Here is a 20,560-nt window from a genome sequence, read left to right on the forward strand (position 1 = left end):
GTTTATTTTTATCTCATGATAACTATATTGCAGTATTTAATATTACTTGAAAGCAATATTATAAAGGAAAACTCACAACCAATCTGGTTTTAATTGCAGGAGGCCCATGGAATTTCACTTTCAATGTCAAGTTTTATCCTCCAGATCCAGCACAGCTGACAGAGGACATAACAAGGTCTGTAGTGCTCTTAGGAAAGCTAACAATCAAGTAATATTGTAATTTAGGAAAGGGTAATGGGAGGCAGGATATAATTGTGACAAATAATGAATGAAATTGATAAATACAGTGGTACCTCCAGTTGCGGATGGGATCCGTTCCAGAGATCTGGTCGGATCCCGAGGTTTCCACAACCTGAGGACCACTTCTGCACATGCATGCATGGCAAAGCCCGGTAAAATACTTCTGGGTTTGCTGCGCACACATCCTGAAGTTTACGTAAATGAAGGTACGACTGCACTCATCAGGATTCAGAGAACTGTGTGCTTAGTTCTACAAGCCTAAGGACTCTTAAACTTGCATTTCTGTTTGACAAGCTACCTTATGACGCATGACAAACAGCTTTGGAAAAGAAAGGTGTTTGAAAAGCTGTTTGTGATACAATGTTTTTGAATGTTTATTATTTATTTAGTTCATAAAATTTATACACTACTTGATTGTAAACCCCCCCCCTCAAAATTGCTTATGAAAGATAAAACAGTAAAATCAGCAAAAAATTACAACCCTATGTATATGTATGTAGAACGAACGATAGGGAATCCTAAATTCAAACAGTTATTACAATGCTTGTCAACTTAGTAACATGACAGACTTAATGTCTGGTAATAAGGGAACTCAGTGGAGCATTTTAGAGAACTTGGAAATAGGTTGTGTCCCTGCAAAAGTAATACCTTCTTTAAAAAGTAAACTCCGTTCTTTATACTAGCTTACAGACCCATTCATACTTCCAACTTTCAACATTTGGGAAAACTGGCCTGTAAAAAGGCAGTTGTGAGCATGAGAAATTTAAGACTGTAAACCTCTTTAAGCTCTAAACATGCCATGAACAATGGATGGTATCCAGTCTTTCACATGAGTGCTGGAAAGAACAGGTGCTCAGTGGCATACCTCTGACTGCACTGTTGGATCTGCAGGTGCGTGTCCCATGCTAGGGAAAGTATTCCTGGATCTTGCGCTTTCCGGGCGATGGTATGGTAACTAAAAGGTAGCAGTAGGAGGCTGAGTAGATTGGTGGCTTGGCTGCAGAACTCAAGAGGGTTCCCTCTCCTGGTGTGATCTCTACCAGATGTAACCAGGATCCATCGGGAACCTCTTAGACAGGAGTAATTTGTGGTCAAGGGCCAGCTGAGACCCGAGAGGCTAGTTTCATTGCTAGGCGGCACAATTGCAGAGCAACAGTCAGAGACCTGAGGAATCCATCAACCCCTGGGAAAAGAATATGGTGCTGGCTGCCCTGCACACCTAGTGTCCGCTCCATTTGTACACTCAGAGGCTTCTGTATCCAATCTTCCATTTTATTGGATATAGGATCTTGCTCATTATACAGGTCCAGTGTTATTTTCTTGTTGAGGAACTTATTTTATTTTTCTGCTATCAGTCAGCTGTAAATAACAGAGGAGAAAAGAGACTGAGTGTTATGCTATGTTAGTGATAACCAAGTGCCTGTTCCAGATTGTGTAGTATGAGCATCCTCGCCTGATAGTTGTTGTCTATGTTAAATACAGACAAACAATACTTTATTCATGTGGGTTCTCTGTCCATATGGTCTGGTACAATTTCCAGTCATATGAAAGTAGGGGTAGACTGTTCCAAGCGAGAAGCACACTAACATATTTCTAATGAACCAATGTCCACTGTTTTGTCATCAGAATTTGAATTCCCCATTCTGAGGCTTTCTTTTCCTCCTTTGTAGGTACTATTTGTGTCTCCAGCTAAGAAAAGACATTCTCACTGGACGGCTTCCTTGCTCCTTTGCAACATTAGCTTTGCTGGGTTCTTACACAATCCAGTCAGAACTAGGAGACTTTGACCCAGATCTTCATAGCCCAGATTATGTCAGTGAATTCAAGCTGGCCCCAAATCAGACAAAGGAACTGGAAGACAAGGTCATGGAACTACATAAGACCTATAGGTAATTTTAAATTTAGCATTTTTATATGACTTTTTAATGTTTGCATTGTTATTAGCTTCATTTTATTGGTGCTTATGATACATATTGTAAACCTCCCTGGGATTTTGGATCAATGAGGGGCCGAATAGAAATTGAAATAATAAAATAAATATGCTAAAAAGAAATTTCATATAACCTTAAAGGAAAGGGAAATAGGATCTGTGCAAAAGAAAACTGTGAATAGGGGTGCAAAAATTCAGGTCCCCAGTAACAATTGGTACCCCAGAAACTAAGTTTGATGACTAGCATTGAGACTGCTGCAGGGGTCAGGAAGCAGATTTTTCTTCATTTGTTTCTTGTAAGTCGGGGATCGTCAGTATAGTGACCTCCAGATGTTGTTGGACAGCAACTCCCACCATTCCTGACCATTGGCCATGCTGGCAGCAACATCTGGAGGGGGCCATATTGGCTTCTCCTGTTCTAAGTTGCACGCACCAAAAAAATAAAATAAAAATAAGATAAAGTTGAAGAATGTGCAAGTGTGAAGACAAGTACAAGTATTTGAAACCTGTTCTGTGAAGTAGCTTCCAGACATTTGCAAAATACTTTCAAGGCCTTCAAACATGCCCCCCCATTGGAGATTATCTTTTGTCCATTTCATGTGAAGCATCCCTTAATTGTGCTACTGTTGTGAATTATTCAAACCCGTGTGTATGGATCTTCAATTGGACTTATGTTTAATTAACATTAAAAAATGACATGGAACTTCGCACTGGGTGTGATTTAAGACTCACTTCAAAGCATTTTTGATGCTTGAGCTGGATAAAAAATATTTTATAACAATACTTGTTACAGTTACCCTGAAGTGTATTTTGAAACTCTTTTCAGTAATAGATTGTGGCTCAATTCTCAATGCACCATATGGCTGGAAGAGACGTCTCATACTGTTAGGAATAACTTCTATAAATACACCAGTCCTTCTGTTCCATGAATACACAGCAAGACTAGAAAGGAGGTGGGAGGTTTAAACATTTAAACAAAGCATCTGTGAAGCGCTGGTTTGCTGTACCACTGAGATGAAGTTTGTTAGTAAAGTTCAAGACAGAAAACAGCCTCATATTGAGCATAAGTTCACATAACTCCATATTTACTTTACTTGTCCCTAGCATGTCTTTTCCCTTAAGTGATTTCATATGCCCTTGCTTTAAATTTTCAAGAGCTGCAGCTTAGTTCTAAGCCTGGTTACTCAAGAAACTGGCACTGTGTTAAGTGAAGTTCACTCCCAGGAGGCCATGCATAAGTTTGTAACCTTAACTGATTTGTTATTGATTTGTTGATTTATTACTTTTTTTTTACTCCCCAACTGTTCCAATGTTTTTATTGTACACATATCTGAGATACATTTTTCTGGTACCTTTTGGCCATATGTTTCTGTCTTCTTTAGTTTGTCTAGTTTAATTTGTTAACCACATTCTTGCAAGCTAGCCTCTTTTGGAGAATCTGTAGCAAATAGATAATTCCTAGGATGTTGTATAACAATAATAATTATTATTTTAGAAAGTTGCCATTCTAGTGCTAAAGAACTCACTGAAGGGTTAAAAAAACAAGAGGTTTGCAGGGTCCATTTTTTTATTTCTTTTGATAAATGCATGTACTGTAGTATCTGCTAATGATTTATTTTTTTTAAACCACCCTGCGAAGTAAGCAAATAGTGGGCTTGCTGTATCATTTTCCATTATATTTCTGTAGATGTATGACTCCTGCTCAAGCTGATCTGGAATTTCTTGAGAATGCCAAAAAGCTGTCTATGTATGGAGTTGATCTTCATCACGCCAAGGTAGAAGAAAATACTTGTTTCATATCACAATATTTTTACTTTTAATGTGCAAAGCCCTTGGTTTTCATCTTCTCCCTCCTACTCGATACCATGAGTAGGGAGGGTTCTTGGTTTTTGTCATGCTCCAGTAGTTGCCCCTCAGGGTCTAGGATCCCGTCCAGAGAAGTATAAGTCTTCTCCCAAGATATTCATAGAGAACTGGGATGATGTTCCAGCAGTATCCAAAACAAGCAAAGGTCATGCACAAGACCATACTGTAATCCATAGACAAAGGCTGGTAACAGTCCCAGGTCAAATCCAGGCAAGGATACAACACAGCAGGCAGAGGAGACTAGGTTCAGATTCAAGAAACCAGAGATCTATGTTGTTTCCAAGTCAAATGGACAGTGGCCTTCCTGGACCACAGCTGTTGTTTCCAGTCTTGCTTGCTCTCAATGAGACCTCTATTCTAGATCCATAGACACATGCTGTGTTGTTACTCTTCAACCTGGACTTGGACCTTTTGGCACTGACATTCTCAAGGGCTGGGGGTGGGATTTTACTTCCTCCTCTGACAATAGTGATGGTTCTTCAGCAAATCTCCCTCTGGAGATTCCTTCCAGGTGATCCTCAGCACTTGTTCCAAGGGATCTTGCCTCCTCCCCCATATCTTTGATGTACAGTGGTACCTTGGGTTAAGTACTTAATTCGGTCTGGAGGTCTGTTCTTAACCTGAAACGGTTCTTAACCTGAAGCACCACTTTAGCTAATGGGGCCTCCTGCTGCTGCCGCGCTGCCGGAGCACAATTTCTGTTCTCATCCTGAAGCAAAGTTCTTAACCCGAGGTACTATTTCTGGGTTAGCGGAGTCTGTAACCTGAAGCGTATGTAACCTGAAGTGTATGTAATTTGAGGTACCACTGTAAAGGGTGTTGGGTTTGTTCTCCGAGAACTATCTGTATGGTACTGGTTCATGGCTAGGCATTTTGGATTATTGCATCAGAGGTTGAAGCCAAGGAATTCCTCATGTGATCTAGTTAATCTAATCATACTTGGAATGGGTTTACAGCCTAAAATGTGGTGTCCGCCCTACAGATGACAGAGTTCATACCTCATTCAGAAATAACATTCTTGACCGTTTAAAAATGGTTGCTATATATTTGATGTTTACAACCACATAGTAACTAAATCAGTATATCTTTCAGTTTATAGATAAGGGTCTGTTGGATACTTTGGGGTGAATTCATTCCTATGGAATCTGCTGTCACATTTCATTCTGTAGTGTATCTGAGTGACTGTCCAACAAAGACATAAGCTGCAGTCCTGTACACACTTAGGAGTAAGTTCCATTAAACTGAATGGGGCTTATTTCTAAGTAGACATGTATTTGATTGCTAGCCTGTACACCCTCATTATTCTCTACCCAAAGGAGGGAGTTTCATTAGAACTCATCATTGCTCTAGAATCTCTTGAATTCTGCAGGTGATGTTGCATCATACCCAGTTGCTTTGAGCTTGTGGGACCTGTTATAGGGCATGGAGCATATTAAATGTATTTTATTGGCCTGTGTGTATTATGCTGCTAGATAAAGTTTTTTTTTAAATTGGTGTTTTATAGTTGATTGTGCATTAAGTAGTCTTTGGTTCAGAAAGGTGAGTTGTATTTTTTGAAAAGATCTAAATTTGTCACTGTGTGGCAGAATAATCTTAATGAGATGGTCAATAAAAACTCGACTGGAAAGATTTTTAGTATTGATGCTTTTGTACTGAGCCAATCATTAAATAATCAGAGCACAACTGTGACTGCTGGGTGTCCTAGTATCCTAGTTTCTAAAAAAAAAAAAATAGCTTGTCCGGGGGTGGAAGTTTTTCACTCATCTATTCTATTTCCACTTGAATCTTTCTATTTTTGTGAGTAGAAAAGTCAGTTCCTGGTAGTGTGTATATAGCCTAAGTAGAATTTTCTTTCTACCCTAGGACTTATAAATAAACTTGCTCATGGCCTTTTTGTCATTGCTCTTCCGTCTGGGACAGTGATTCTCAGTAACAGGACCTACAGAGGTCCCCCTGATAATCAATTGTTTGAAGATAATGCAGTACAGGACACTTAGGGAGAAGCGTTTTTCACATAAGAGGTAGTGGAAAGAGTTGTCATGTCTGCAAATGCATGTTGGGAGGAATGCTTAAGCTGCTAGTGATTTCTGGCATTTGAATGTTTGAAAAGTGGGGAGACAGATTCAGTAGCATCATAAAAATCAAGTAACAGAATATCTCACTACGAATTCTGGGGCCCGAGAAATGAGTAAGGGGCATAGAGGGCAAGTGCTTTGCATGCTGAAAAGTGGATTTGCCAACACGTGTGAAGTGTGTTCCAAACTCTGCTTTTGTAGGACTTGGAAGGTGTGGATATTACTTTGGGAGTCTGCTCCAGTGGCCTTCTTGTCTACAAAGATAAATTGAGAATCAACCGTTTCCCTTGGCCCAAAGTGTTGAAGATTTCCTACAAGCGCAGCAGCTTTTTTATCAAAATTCGACCTGGCGAGGTAGGCTTTGGAGTTATATACTATTTTCATTCCTTTTTTTAAAATCTGACTTCTGTCTAAGAAAAATATTGACAGAGCAAATGAACTGTTCTGCAGATTGTCCAAATTGTATTGCAGTGGACAGAGGTCTAACATGATAATTTTCTGGCTTGATACTACAATGCACTTTATGTGAGGCTGTCCTCAAACATAGTTTGAAACTTATTCTGTACTGTTGCTCTCTGCAGCATGAACAATATGAAAGTACAATTGGATTCAAGCTTCCTAGTTATCGGGCAGCTAAGAAGCTGTGGAAAGTTTGTGTTGAGCATCATACATTTTTCAGGTATGTTTCTTTTCCCCCATCCAATATGACAAATGGTGTGTGTGTGTGTGTGTGTGTGTAAAAGCTGTAAGTTTTTATTCCAGTTGTTGGTATACATTGCCAGGAGTTGCAAAGGAAGCCTCTAATTTGCACAGAATTGTTCAGACAGGAAAGCAGGAACATAGGAAGCTGCCTTACACCTAGTCAAACCTTTGGTCCATCTAGCTCAGTATTGTCTACACTGACTGGCAGCAGCTCTCCAGGGTTCCAGGGAAGAGTCTTTCTTAGCCCTACCTGGACATTCTGGGGACCTTCTGTACGCAAAGCGATGTTCTGCCACTGAGCTAAGGCCATTAATCTGCAAATGCTTAATAAAATGTAGGTAGTCAACTTTTACCATAGGAAGAATGAAGAAATGAGAATGTGGTAATAGGAATGAGTGCTCATAAAGGGATTTCATTAACTGAGGACCAGTGTGGTACAGTAGGGTAGATGAACCAGGGAGACCTGGGTTCAGATCTCCACATGGCTTTCTCAGAACCATCTTGGATGAGTCATTGTCTTCATTCAATGTAATGCTAGTATTATAGGAAGCTGCGTTATACTGAAGCAGACTATTGATTCACCTTCCTCAGTATTGTTGACATGGACTGGAAGTGGTTCCCCTGGGTTTCAGGTAGCAGTTCCTCCCAGCCCTTCTTCATGCAAAACATCTGCTCTACCGCTGAGCTGTGGCCTTTCCCCATGGCTTGCTACCCTAAGTGCAGCTGTTTATTTTTCTCATATGAGTGAATGGTACTCATATGTGGGGGAAATATAGGGGGAGCACTTGGTGACACCATTGGGGTTGTGATGGCCACCGTGGTCTAACTCATACAATTTAAGTTCCTATGGGTTTATCTTATGCAAATAATTGCCACCACGCTGGATCTTATTTGACTTGTCATTATTGGTTTATTGGTTGGAGATGAGTAATGTGGAAATATTCACATGCGTTTCAGGCTAACATCCACTGAAGCAATTCCCAAGAGCAGGTTCCTGGTACTGGGTTCTAAATTCCGATACAGTGGTCGGACACAGGCACAGACAAGACAAGCTAGTGCCCTGATTGATAGACCTGCACCACAGTTTGAACGGACAGCAAGTAAACGGGCCTCTAGAAGTCTTGATGGTGGTGAGTATCTAAACTTCCCTGCTTTGCTATAGGGACCCCCTTATACCAGTCTTAATCTGTAGATTTTCTGTTTACAGATTCTGCTCAGAGCTTCAGTTTAATTTGGTTTTCAGATGCTCATATTCGTTTAAAGGTTTTTTCTTTATCAAGTGGTGTTTTCTTTTAAAAATTATTAAATTAATTTGTTTTACAAGGTTGTCCATGGTATATGCCCTAGGGGAAGAAAGAATGTAGAACTCAGTAACTTATACACAGTTCTTACCACATCCTGAACACATGGGTGCCACTGCAACTCCATGCCTTCTCTGTTGGGAAATGTGAGGAGCCGGTTTCTAAGAGCATTGATGCTGGTGTGAGGAGAAGTCACAACATAGGCTCTTCACATTTGGTCCAAGGTTACATGGGACAAGGCATGAGAAGGATTTGCTTTGTAATGAATCCCAAGCTGATGAGATAATGTAAGAACTGGACTCTAAAATTCTGAATGTTCATAAAAGTAGCTTTTATATTACCCCCAAATTATCACCAAATTAAATGGTGTGCCTTTGAATGCATCCTGTTAATTATAACCAACAGCTGTACAATTTGAGATAAAATTGTAAATTATTTTGGAATGAGGCAAAATTCCACTTTCCATCATTGCCCTGCTGAAACTCAAATTGAAGAACCAACAACAAAGAATAAGAGCAAACAATAATTATATCCAGACTAAAATCTACAATGTTCTTTTTATATATACTATACCCTGAATATTCTGTAACATGTACACAATTTCTTCAGCTAAACGTGGCTCTCAAAAAATAGAGTTCAAACCCATAGAGGAGGAGAAGCAGGAGGATGTGGTGTTGGTTGGGGTTCCGGAATCAGAACCTGTGGAACAAATTCGAGAGAAGCCAGGTATCGCTGTGGGTAGCTCTGATTCTCTCTCTCTTCTTGCCTCTGCGGTGCCTTTTCTATCCTTTCATGAGCCGAGACATCTTATCTGAATCTGAAATGCTTCGTATGTTCTGGCACCCGTTTTCTCCCCTTCAAAGAAATAAAACTATGTCTTAACTGGTCAGAACACAGTTGGCCACTTCTGCACTTCACTCCATAAAAGCCCTTGCATCAGCAGTAGCATAGATTTCAGAGGACTGCACTTTGAATTAATTGTCAGGTGACTGAAATACAAATATTTGCTCATGCTGTATCATATTGCAACATAATGGAATGGAAAGAAAAGAACTTGAGATGGAGCTGTTACCCCCCCACTCTTGCCCCTCACCACCCCACATCTGAATTCTCAGATTGAGAGCTTTGTAATTGCTGTGCTGGAAAATAATAGATTTGCAACTCTAAAATTGTATTCAGACTCTCCCAGGTGTATAGGTGTAGGTGTAGGTATAGGTGTATGCTTGCTTCTTTCAGTTTCAGAATTAATGTTAATAAGACCTCAAGTTTCTTACCAAAACTTAAGTGTGTCTCTAAAGACATATAATTTTTCATAATACTTTTCCCAAAAACTGATACTTAGAAACTGCATAGCTTCTCATCTAATATACATTTGCATTTGCTATGTTAGCTGAGCACATTTCTGACGTAATGAAAAGACTCTTACAATGGGTCTTGAACTAGTTTTCAGTTTGGCTTCTTCACACGAACCTTTCATGTTATTCTGTTATATTCTTATCAACAGGATCTAGTCAGAGCATTCTGCTTATTGGTATTGGGAGCTCCTCTTTAGCTTTATACAAATGAAGTAGGGTTTATCCCTGTACACTTCTTTCTGCATGAATTCATTTTAGAAATCTAGTGGGATTTTTATTATTTGAGCACTGGAGAATCATTTCTTGTGCACAATATTAACATTGCATACTATAAGGCTGAACAAAAGTACTTGAGAGATGTGGCCTCCTACAGAACAACATCTTAGCTCTTACAAAAGCATGCTCTTTGTACTTATTTTAGTGTGCAGGTGGAGTTGTGATGGGGATCTAACTTCTTAAGTGACTTTAAACAAACTGTATTTTTCTCAGATGTGTGCCTCTGTTGTAGATAAGAACAATATAACCATAATGGTTGTACCACTAATACACTAAATTCTTCATATAGGTAAAACTTTTTTTAAAGCTCTGCCTGTTGGCTGACTATTGGACTTTCGCATTTTAGAGGGACGGTTGTATCCAGTTAGTCATACTCAGAGTAAACCCATTGAAATTAATGGACATGACTAATATATCAGGTGTTAGGATTGTCAAAAGGCAGCAGCAGCCTTCGTAGTTCTGTCACCCTCATAAGTTTGAAGGTTGGTGATCCAGGTGAGGACATTTTCCGTGGCAGCCTCTAAGCTATGGAATTCTCTCCATACAGAGGTACAGCTGGCACTTTCACAGTATAGCTTTTGTCATACACTAAAGCACCAGCTCTTTACCCTGGCCTTTGACACCTGAGAGAGAGAGAGATTTTAGGATTAGTCTGAAATTATTTTTTAAAACTGTGTTTTAATAATGTATTTTTATATTATTGTAACATTTTCTGGAACCTTAGGGTGAAGGGTAGGTAAGAAATCCAATGAACAGTAAACACCGACAACAACAACAACTTAGGTAGGCCCATTAATTTAAATGGGTCTGCTTTGAGTAAAACTTTGATACAACCTAGAGGGTTTTAAAAATTGAAATCTTACTGGCGGTTTATTAACTGTGCAATTCTTCTAGCGAAAGATACGCTTGAGAATTTTGAAAAAATAGTGACTGAGGAAGAGCTGAAGTTTGAAGTATTTAAAGTTCCTGTTCCAGAAACAAAATTAGTGGAATCATTAGAAAAACAGTCAGGTACAAGTGTGACAGCTTCTCATATGAGTGTGGTTTAACATTCCTTTCTGCTTTCTCCCCTGTTGAGAATATTAAGATCCTAAAGGCTAATATCAATAATATAAACCCCACACGATAGTCGCTGAACTAACCATACCATACACAAAAGTATGCAACCTTTCTAAATAAATCAATAGCAATTTTATGTTGTATCTGTCTTTGTATAGTGCATGATTTATTGAAACATATTACTGGAATCTTATTTTTAAAAGCTTAAGATAAGGAATAATAAATACTCTATAAGGTTAGCATTCAGGCAAAGCAAGATTTGCCAGCAAATGTAGTCCTAGTAGTCTTTCCCTTTTATTCTTAACAGTTTTAAAACGAATGCATAACTTTTTTTAGCCATACATGTTCTTGAGAAGTTTGACATAAGCCCAATAAAAGAAGAGGAGAAGGAAGAAAAAACAATTGTGGTGCAGAATCTAGAACAAAAACCACTATTACTTGAAACAGTTCAGGAGGAGTCAGGTATAACAGTGATAGCTTTTCACACTTGTGTGGCTAATATTTTCTCCTTTGTAGTTAATACACTCTCTCTTGCTTCTACCACCTAAGAATTCACTAGTGCTCACTGCAGTGACAAAAACTTACTAGTGGCATGGCACTCTCACAGAATGGTATGAGATTTCAAAGAAGCAACAGCTCTGTTGAGAACTGTTAAAGAAGAATTTAAATTACCAAATAGCATTGTGAAAGTTAGGGAACATCCATATATAGCAGTTTTGAAAAGGGCTGTATGTAGATTGAATGCCGTTCTAACCTTTGCAGAATGCATGCTCTGGGGTGTTTGTGTTTTGCAGGGCCCTTGACTTTACGTACTCTAGAGAAATTGCATGATCAGTGTAGGTAAGCATGACCTTCCAGTAGTAGCAGAGTAGGCCCACAGTGTGGAGGGAAAACACAAAAGGTTCCTGCCTTTTGGGGTCCGCAAAGAACTTAACAGGCAGAGAAGGAAGTGCATGATCCTACAGCCTGCTCACAATTTCTTAACCATACTTAAAGTGCTTCTGGTTAATGCTAAAGAGTGCAAGACAGATTGGTGTCCAAGATCATACTTTAACTTGAGTAGCTTAGTTTTTGATTATTAAGTATATTTAATTGATTAAACATGTACTTGGTATTTGAATTTAACCTTTGAAAATGTCTTTTGTGAAGGCAATGGCTCTTCTGGGGGAACATATACAATTGTGGGCTGATAAGAATTTCTCGGTGCTATTAATTAATACTAAATACATTTAATGTGTTTTGTGTTGGGAGCAGGAGGTGGTGCTGCACTTGCACATTCTCTTGCATCCTTAGCGGTTTTTCTTAGCGCCCTCTGACATTGCTATTGTGTGGTGCCCATCTGCACTTCAAACATGTCAGCAGCCCAATATCATGTAGGAAGAGTCCACATTGTGTCACCTCCTGATGCAAGCATTGACCCAGTTTCCAAGGCAGGTTTTGTAGAAAGGTGGTGTAGATTCTCCCATACAACCTAGGGCTTTTGATGCTATCCTCACAGCACAGGAAAGAACTGCAGTATTGCAAGTTACATCACAAGGGCCATTAGTATTGAGGCCTGTCCACCATTTTAAACAAACATGTTTATAGTCAACAAGTTCATATTTTCTTGGGTTTTGAGTGTATTGGTATTAGGTAAACAGCAGTAATCTGGCTTTTGTTGTAACATTGGTGATTATTCACACCACAATTAGCTGTTTTTATAAAAACAGCATTTGAAATGAAGTGCTTTTACAGTGTGGATTTGACTAGCATTTTAAGTCTGTGGCTCTTGAGTGATATCTAATTTTGGTTTCTTAACTTTTTTTCAACACATGCTAAAACAAACTTAGCCTTCCACATTAAACCAGTGCCAGCTGCTTTGCACATCTTTCTTTTGCATTGCTGTGACTCCTTTCCTCCTGGTTTTTTCATTCTTTGGGGTCGGATTTTGGGGGTTTGCCTCACTCTTACTCACTCTCACTAAAACAAAATATATTTCTACTCAGCAGTAGCAGTGGTTACACCAGACCGAAGCCCACGGCCTACATCTGCACCAGCTATTGCTCAGAGCCATGTAACCGAACCAACTCCTCCAGTTGTATCTGAAAGCAAGGAGCCAGTGGTCACTAAAGCTGAGAAGGAGAGAAAAGAGGTACAACACGAACAAACTCTGCCAGAGAAAACCAAAACAGAGCCTGCTGAAGGATTCCAGGTATGTTAGACTACCACTGTTAAATTATATATTGTTTGCTTGTGTGAGAGAAAAATAAAAAGTTGAAGGGTCCTTTATGTAGGAGTTCATCTCAGTCAGGGCCCATCCAATACACCTTGTTGCCAAAAGCAGCCAATAAAGGTGTCTCCTTGGCTCACCAGGGAAAGTGTGCCCTTATTTCCTCTTTGTTCTGTATTCTGTACGTAGGTTAGAGTTGGAATGGCAGATTACACTACTTGCCCAGCCCTCCTGACACTGCCTCCTGACACAGGAGAAAGCTCAAGCTGAACATTTGTCACAGTTGTCCTCAGTGGCCAAACAATTCCCACTGTGACTAATCAGGACATTTCTCTGGTTTCCTTTTATATTCTAAATATGCCATATGAACCTTGTAACCAATACTTTCCAGTAGTCCTTTCTCTTTTCCTGCCTGACTATTCTGCCTAGGTAGGGGGATGACTGTACTTTCCAACTCTGCATACCTGCAGCTGGAGAGAGTTGCTCACCCTCTGGCTCTTCTGAGAACACAGAGTCTTTGGGTTCCTTCCAAAATGCCTGTGCTCTGTCAGAGGGGTCTACTCTGGTATTCACTGTGGCATTTGCAATCAGTTTGCACATGGCTTTATTGGTGTCCCAAGCGACTTTGTGAGTTGTTTGTTCTGTCATACTTGTTTTGATCTCAGTGCTGCATTTGAAAATAGTGAAACATATTTTACTCCCATTGAAATCTGTAGGAGTTAAGGAGAAAATTTTGTTCTTAAGTCCCATTAATTGTAGCTGTACTCAGATGTCCTTTGGGCTTGGTGACAACACTGTTGTGATGAGAGGTACAATCTATTTTCTCCATGAAAAGTTCTGATTTTTACACTCTTGTTGCAAAGATATGCAACACTTTATACGAGTGTATAGAGACTTATTTGCAATTAAAAATTATGGCCTGCTAGTAATCAAAACCAAAATGTATGGCTTGATCATGTGACTTGTAATGACATGGCTTGATTGCCTTTGCAATTCTACTAATTCTGGTCAGTGATTAGGCCTATTCTTGAGCTGAACTTGTGCATTTACTGTTGCTGAGGTTTGAACTCAAAATCTTTCAGCACCTACAGAATGTCAGTTTATTTGCTTTCCCTGAATTAACGTTCTTTTTATGCTGACAACTAGTTACAGGTGGATTGTCATTCTTTACATGATATAAGAAAATAAACCCTCCATGATAGAAGCTTCTTAGGAGAGGACTACTTTAGCATTTTTCTGCTCATCTCTTACATATATTTGTGTCATGTACAGTAGAACATACACTTCGTTTGTTGGTGTGACTTCAGTTAATGGCCGTATGGTATAGTTCTTGTGTCCCTATAGTTGGAAGAAAGTGGAAAAGACAAATGAAATGACCAGGGCTTTGTAGCATTAATTCTTAAGCCTTTTGGATGAGGTTGGGTATTTTAAGCTTAAAGAATAATCAGGGAAGGGGAAATAGGCAAGAGAGGTTTTTGGAAAAGGTGTGAAATTATTTTCTCAGCTTTGGAACTTGTGGGTCATTGAATGATTTTGATTGCCAACAAGTTCAGGACACTACAATAGGACGCCCTACGATTTGCACTGCATAATTCATTGTCACCAGATACAATGATATCAGGGAATGGGTCTTTCCATTGATCATACTCTACTTGTGAGTTCTGTGGAGCATTTAGCTTCCCACTGATGAGTCAATTCCGGCAAGGCATTTTTTTGACCCAACAGGAAATCTGAGAGCCAGTTCTCAGGGTCATTTTCATCTCCATTACAGCGCTTTCCAAGTGATTTGTATGGAGATGGTCACATAAGAACCAGAATCTCTATTGATACACATTTTCAGCTATTGCAATACCAGCTGAGAAGGCATTTTCAGTGGAGCCAGAATTGACAGCATGAACCAGTTCTGTATTTGTGTGTATATCCAGAAATAGGAGTAATTCAGATAAAGTCAATAAGTTGACAGATAGGAATGAGTGGAGTTGATAGCACCACCACACAATGTGCATTTATTTCAATCATTGTATCCCAAATGATCATTTAGCTAGATTTTCACATCGTAGGGTTTTAGTCTTCTTTGCTCCATCCGAAAGAGCATATCCATGTACATATATCATGCTTCACTGCAAACCAGACTTAAAATTTGGGAGAGTTTCACAGTTGGTTTATGGTGCAGCACATGAGTCCACTTTCAGATTGTGCACACAAAAACTTTAATACTAAAAATATTCAGTGGGGCTTGCATGGGAGCCTCTCCAAAAGTTCCCTTGAAATGTCTATTAGTATATAACTTTTAAAGTTAGATTGTTCCTTAAATATGTGAGAAGAGTTACTGCCTTACGTATATTACTCTTAAACTGGGGATCAAAAGAACTAGACAACTACTTAGTTATTTGTGATTATATTGATGTTTATTATATGATCATGTGCATGATGTTTTGAGTTCGATTGCTTTGTGGTATTTATTTGCAGTTCTTACGAAGCTGCATACAAATAAAATAAATAGTTCCACATGCTCAAGGAACTTGAACCAGGCCATGTGGCAAGCTGTTCAGGGTGGGGGGAGAGTTTAGGCAGTATGTTGTGATATTCTTTCCAGTCTTCAAAGGGAGAATAAGTGAAAAAACACACTGGATGTGTGCAAGCATTTAGGCATGTTTAAAGTAAATTTTGGGATCTTTGGTATTAATTCTTGGTAGTGGCGCCCGTCCCGTGGAACGCCCTCCCATCAGATGTCTGACTTTTAGAAGACATCTGAAGGCAGCCCTGTTTAGGGATGTTTTTAATGTTTGATGTTTTGTCGCTTTTTATATATATTCTGTTGGGAGCCGTTCAGAGTGACTGGGGAAACCCAGCCAGATGAGTGGGGTATAAATAATTTATTCTTCTTCTTATTATTAGCATTATTAAAATGTATTAACCCTGAATTTTGATCAGAGAGTGGATAGGAAAATTGAATCTAGAACTTGTTCCAAAATTGTTTTCTTACTGTTTTTTATTTCTCTCTATATATTTTATTTCTCAAAAATATCTATAAAAACATTATAAAATGTTAAATTCAAAGTAAGTTATGGTGAACTAACAAATTGTCACTGTAAAGGTATGGTGTCACTTATTTCTGTAACTCTTTAAAATCTGCATGTTACTTAATGCATGCTTACAAATGTTTCAAAAACGAATAGCTGTTTTTGAAACAAACCTGTTTCCAACACCCTACTAACAAAGCAAAAAAATGTTTTTGCCACTTTATTTTTTTAATGTAGGTGGGGAAAGTGTATATCGAAGTGTCAGTACCCACCACAAATGGTGACCAAAATCAGGTTTGTCTGGTTAGGTTGCTTGTATTCTTTATTTTATTTTTTATTTTTAAGGCTGAAAGATGAAAGTTCCAAAATAAATAAATGAACCATTTTTTTCCTCCCCCTCCCCATTTTTTATATAATCTATCACAAAACAGCAGCGTGCAGGAAAAGAGGAAGAACCAATAAGAATGAGGAAGGTTAGCTGTTTCTTCACTTCCATCAAAGCAAAATTACCATATCATTCATGCATATTTAAAAAGACAGTGTCCTGGTTGCTTCACGTGCCTTTTAAAAAATCAGTAGTTGTTAATTTATAAGACAGTCTACTCTGTCCAGATGATTTGGACTAGATTTTATACGTTGCAGATAACAACTTAATTCTTGGCTCCTTATAAAAATGTAGTCGTCCATCCATGAGAACTGTGAAAAGTCAGCATTTAAGGAAGTGAAAAATGCTTGACTGCAGAAGTAATATAAGAAGGAACAGATTAAAATATTTCAGATTGCATACATATTTTTAAGTATATCATTTATTAATATTAATAAATACCTATTTTAACCCAGCAGGACATTCTGATGTCCCATGCAGCTGTATTCCTCAAAATGTATTGCCTTCCACAGAAAGTACATGATCATTTTTTTACTGAGAGAACACTCACAACACAAATAGGCCAGCGAAGCCCTAGGGACTGTTTTTTTAAAGGGAACTCATTACATTTCCCCATGATTCACGAGCAAAACTTTTCATTTCCCTCAGATTCTTCACATGATCTTGTGGCTCCATACCCTACGCCCCATTGGCATATCACAGCTCTCCGAACATTAATTTAACCTTTTTCGTTTTCCGATTTGCAAATTCCTGCAACAACAACCTTTTAATTTTTTTTGTGCTTTTTTTTTGTTTGTTCCCCCCCTTTCTTTCACTTTCACAGAAAAGATCAAAGAGACTAGATGGTGAAAACATTTATATAAGACATAGCAATTTAATGTTGGAGGTTTGTATGAATTTGAAGCTTCTTTTGGTTGCGTTTGCCTGGACCCTCTGCATTCTTTGCTGAACTCTTTTTCCTCCTCTGCTGCTACATTTGTTTTGTTTTTGTTTTGCATGCTGTTGCATGAAGACGTTGAAATAGGCTTTTGCATGCAATAAACATGACACTATACAGCCATTCTTCCTACCTGTTTAGATTTTTCTTCTGTTGAATTTACCTGAAAAATATGTGATTGGGATAGTTTTTCACTTGAGTGTTTTCTAAAAGCTCAACAACTTGATTACATGGCTGTCTACAAAAAGTCAAGGGCTACGAGGAACCAAGCAAGTAGCCAGGTTTTCAGAGTTGCATTTTGTGATGCCATTCTATTTCCTGTAAGCCCATTACCAACTTGAGAATAGATCTTTAATAGGGTTCTGACAGAACACTAAATTTGTGCCCTGATCTTTCTTCAGTGCCTTTTCCTTTAAGATACAATGCATGGGTGACTAACTTGTGTCCACCAGATATTGTTGGACTACGACTCCCATCATCCCTGACTATTGGTCATGATGCCTGGGGTTGATGGTAGTTGAGGGTTCAGTAACATCAGAAGGGCAATACTCCCCCTCCTGGTGTATAGAGGGACAGTTGTTGGTTTATTGTAGAAGAATTGCTACAAATTAGGAAATGCCAGTAGGGTAATATTTTCATTGGGATTAATGAAGCCATCATAAAGCAGTAGATAAATATTTAAGATCCTCATAACTCTTTAGGCACTAAACAAAATAAAAGAAGGGTAGTGGTGGAGGAATCTTCATGGTGGAAAAGCTCACTCTGTTACCTAGATTTACAGTGTGAATCTGATTGAGTACAGTAGCCTTGCTCCCAAGAAACTACGTATAGGATTGCAGCCTTAAATTAGGGCAGACCATGCATGCTATATGCAAAAAGTGGTCTAAGGTTGTACCAAAGAGACCATCAATTGATGCTTTTCCTTTTGAAAGAACAAAAGTAAGCAGTTACTCAGATTTGGATCTAGCACTAACTGGAACTCAGGGTACCTTGTAAGGAAGAGTACAAGAAAAGTATTAGCAGAACTGGATATTTAATTTCATATCCTGCATAAGGGTTAGTCAGTACAAGCCAATTTGAGTAGTAATACCTAGTGATTGGAGAGTATGCCTGTCTTCCATCCCACCCGAAGTTGCAAATGGCAATCTTCCTCTAGTTTGAGGATTTCTGTCCTGGACAGCTGACTTCAAAGCTACCTGCAATTTATGTTTATTTTAGTACCAAGGACTGTTTCCCCAGCAAACTAAGCTCTGCCATCTTTGTGGTGTGCAATATATCTAGTAGAATTACTAGGGAACCATGGTCACAATCCACCAAGCAGTTCTGCTTCACCATTTTCATTCTTTTCAGTTCACTGAGCTACACTGAGGCTAGGTGTACTCCATTTATTTTATGTACTTTAGTTTCTCCTGGGGCATTTGTATGCTCTTACATTTTTTTTATGTAAAAGGACAGTATTGCTTTAAAAAACTAGTGACAGTGGCAGGAGATCAAGCCCAAGGAGCATTCTGAATGCATAATTGCTGGATGATCATTGGAAAGTATCTTGTTCCAAGTCAAACAATTGGTCTACCTAGCTTAGTTGTCCCATGCTAACGGGTAATGCCTCTCTAGGTTTTAGAGATAAGTTTTTCCCAGCCGTATCTGGAGATGACAGGGACTGAACCTGGAACCTTTTCCTGAAGAACATGTACTCTACCACCAAATTAATACTAATAGGATTCTTGGGAGATATATTCCATCTCCCCAAAATTAACAAATCATTCAGTAGCATTTAAAAGCACTGATATTATAGTAGTTTATATCTTAACTCTGCAAATAATTTTAAAATCTGGAAGTAGAATGTCATCACATAAGCTTTTTCTCTGAATGCATGTTTTAAAAAGTGTAGACAGCTGCTTCCACACAGCAGAGTGGGGCTATTTTCCTTGCATAGGCCATTTGCTATATTTCAACTGATTTACCGGTAACTTTTTTTGTATTTCTTGTTATTCTAGAACCACTAAATTTTATGTTGCTTTGACTACACAATGTAGATCATGGCTACCTTGCCTTCAGATTAATACCGATTAAATTTGTATCCCACAGATCTTGGAAGTGTTGAACATTCCAATCATATATTACTGATATTTGGAGATGTGTGGCTTCTTATACTGACTCCATTCTTATGTGCTATGTGTTTTTATCCACGTTTACAGAAATAGCAGCTAATAGGAGTTTCATAAACTGTGTCTCTTCTTTTAAAATGCACTAACTACTTTTTGAAGTTTAATTTAGTGATTTACAGCTTTTGGGTTTGATTGCTACAGTGCAGAACTTTTGGACATCAGTAAAATGGTCTGTAATCCAGTCAAGAAGAGTTCTTCTGGCAAGAGGTGGTGAAAATTTCACCCATGACATATTAGTCTGTCCTTTATCTGATAGTTTAATCTATTACCTCCTTCCAGTTGGGGTTTTATAACTTCATGCACATGTCTCTTTCCAGTACTGTTACCTTCCCGTAGCCATATAAGGCTCTGTATGATCCAGTGCCTACTACCAACTCCCATTCACATGCCTGGTCTGACTCTTAACTGTTTTGTTGCAGGTGTTCACTGGTCATCAAATAAAAAACAAAAACCCCTCTAATTATAACCTTGATTGTGGTTATTTTTTTCTTTTTGACTTTGTGTATCGGACAAGCAAGTTCAGTTCCATCTGATTGTGTTTAGGAAAGAAGAGTGATCCACTGATGCACCTGTTTGTCTTATCTTATCAGACCACAGGGATGATCACAGCAACATTTAAAAGAAGCACACAAGACCTAGTTAAACACCTTACGATCTGCCGTTCTCCAGTTTTCAATTTGTGCAGTTTGTCTTAGATTTAAATCACCATATGATCCTTTGAAGCAGTGGCACACTTGATAATGAAAAACTCCCTTTTTGCTCTTTCAGGTGGCATGATCTTGCAATGAAGCCCTGGCAGCCATGGTCCTTCTCAGAGCAGAACCATTGAAATCATAGGGCATGACTTAACTAATTAATTGTATTGGCTTTTGGGGAGGAGGTAGATCTTGGATTATACAAAACTGCCTCAGAAAATATAAAATCCGGCCATTTAAAATATTTTGGAATAAAAACAACCAAGTTTTGTGACACTTTAAAGATGAATATCGAATATATTAAAATTCAATTACCCTTTGCAGCAAAAACAACCGACT

General features: G+C 38.7%; 1 protein-coding gene across 50 annotated transcripts in view; it reads left to right on the forward strand.

Annotated features, from left to right (window-relative positions):
- EPB41 (erythrocyte membrane protein band 4.1) overlaps positions 1-20,560 on the forward strand; it is a 140,962-nt gene that overhangs the window by 81,745 nt on the left and 38,657 nt on the right. For 10 of the 50 annotated variants that reach the window (XM_083626845.1, XM_083626834.1, XM_083626832.1 and 7 more), the window contains 8 exons: positions 100-175; positions 1,911-2,129; positions 3,858-3,945; positions 6,313-6,465; positions 6,693-6,790; positions 7,771-7,943; positions 8,724-8,840; positions 12,790-12,995. In XM_083626845.1, coding sequence (XP_083482971.1) covers positions 100-175; positions 1,911-2,129; positions 3,858-3,945; positions 6,313-6,465; positions 6,693-6,790; positions 7,771-7,943; positions 8,724-8,840; positions 12,790-12,995 — 1,130 coding nt within the window. Of the gene's footprint in view, positions 1-99; positions 176-1,910; positions 2,130-3,857; positions 3,946-6,312; positions 6,466-6,692; positions 6,791-7,770; positions 7,944-8,723; positions 8,841-10,639; positions 10,757-11,140; positions 11,267-12,789; positions 12,996-17,244; positions 17,308-20,560 lie in introns of all 50 variants that reach the window. The other 40 variants (XM_083626814.1, XM_083626819.1, XM_083626836.1 and 37 more) reach the window with 12 other exon arrangements.

The sequence above is a fragment of the Podarcis filfolensis genome (genome assembly GCF_964270895.1).
Source record: "Podarcis filfolensis genome assembly, chromosome: 8".
Taxonomy (NCBI): domain Eukaryota; kingdom Metazoa; phylum Chordata; class Lepidosauria; order Squamata; family Lacertidae; genus Podarcis; species Podarcis filfolensis.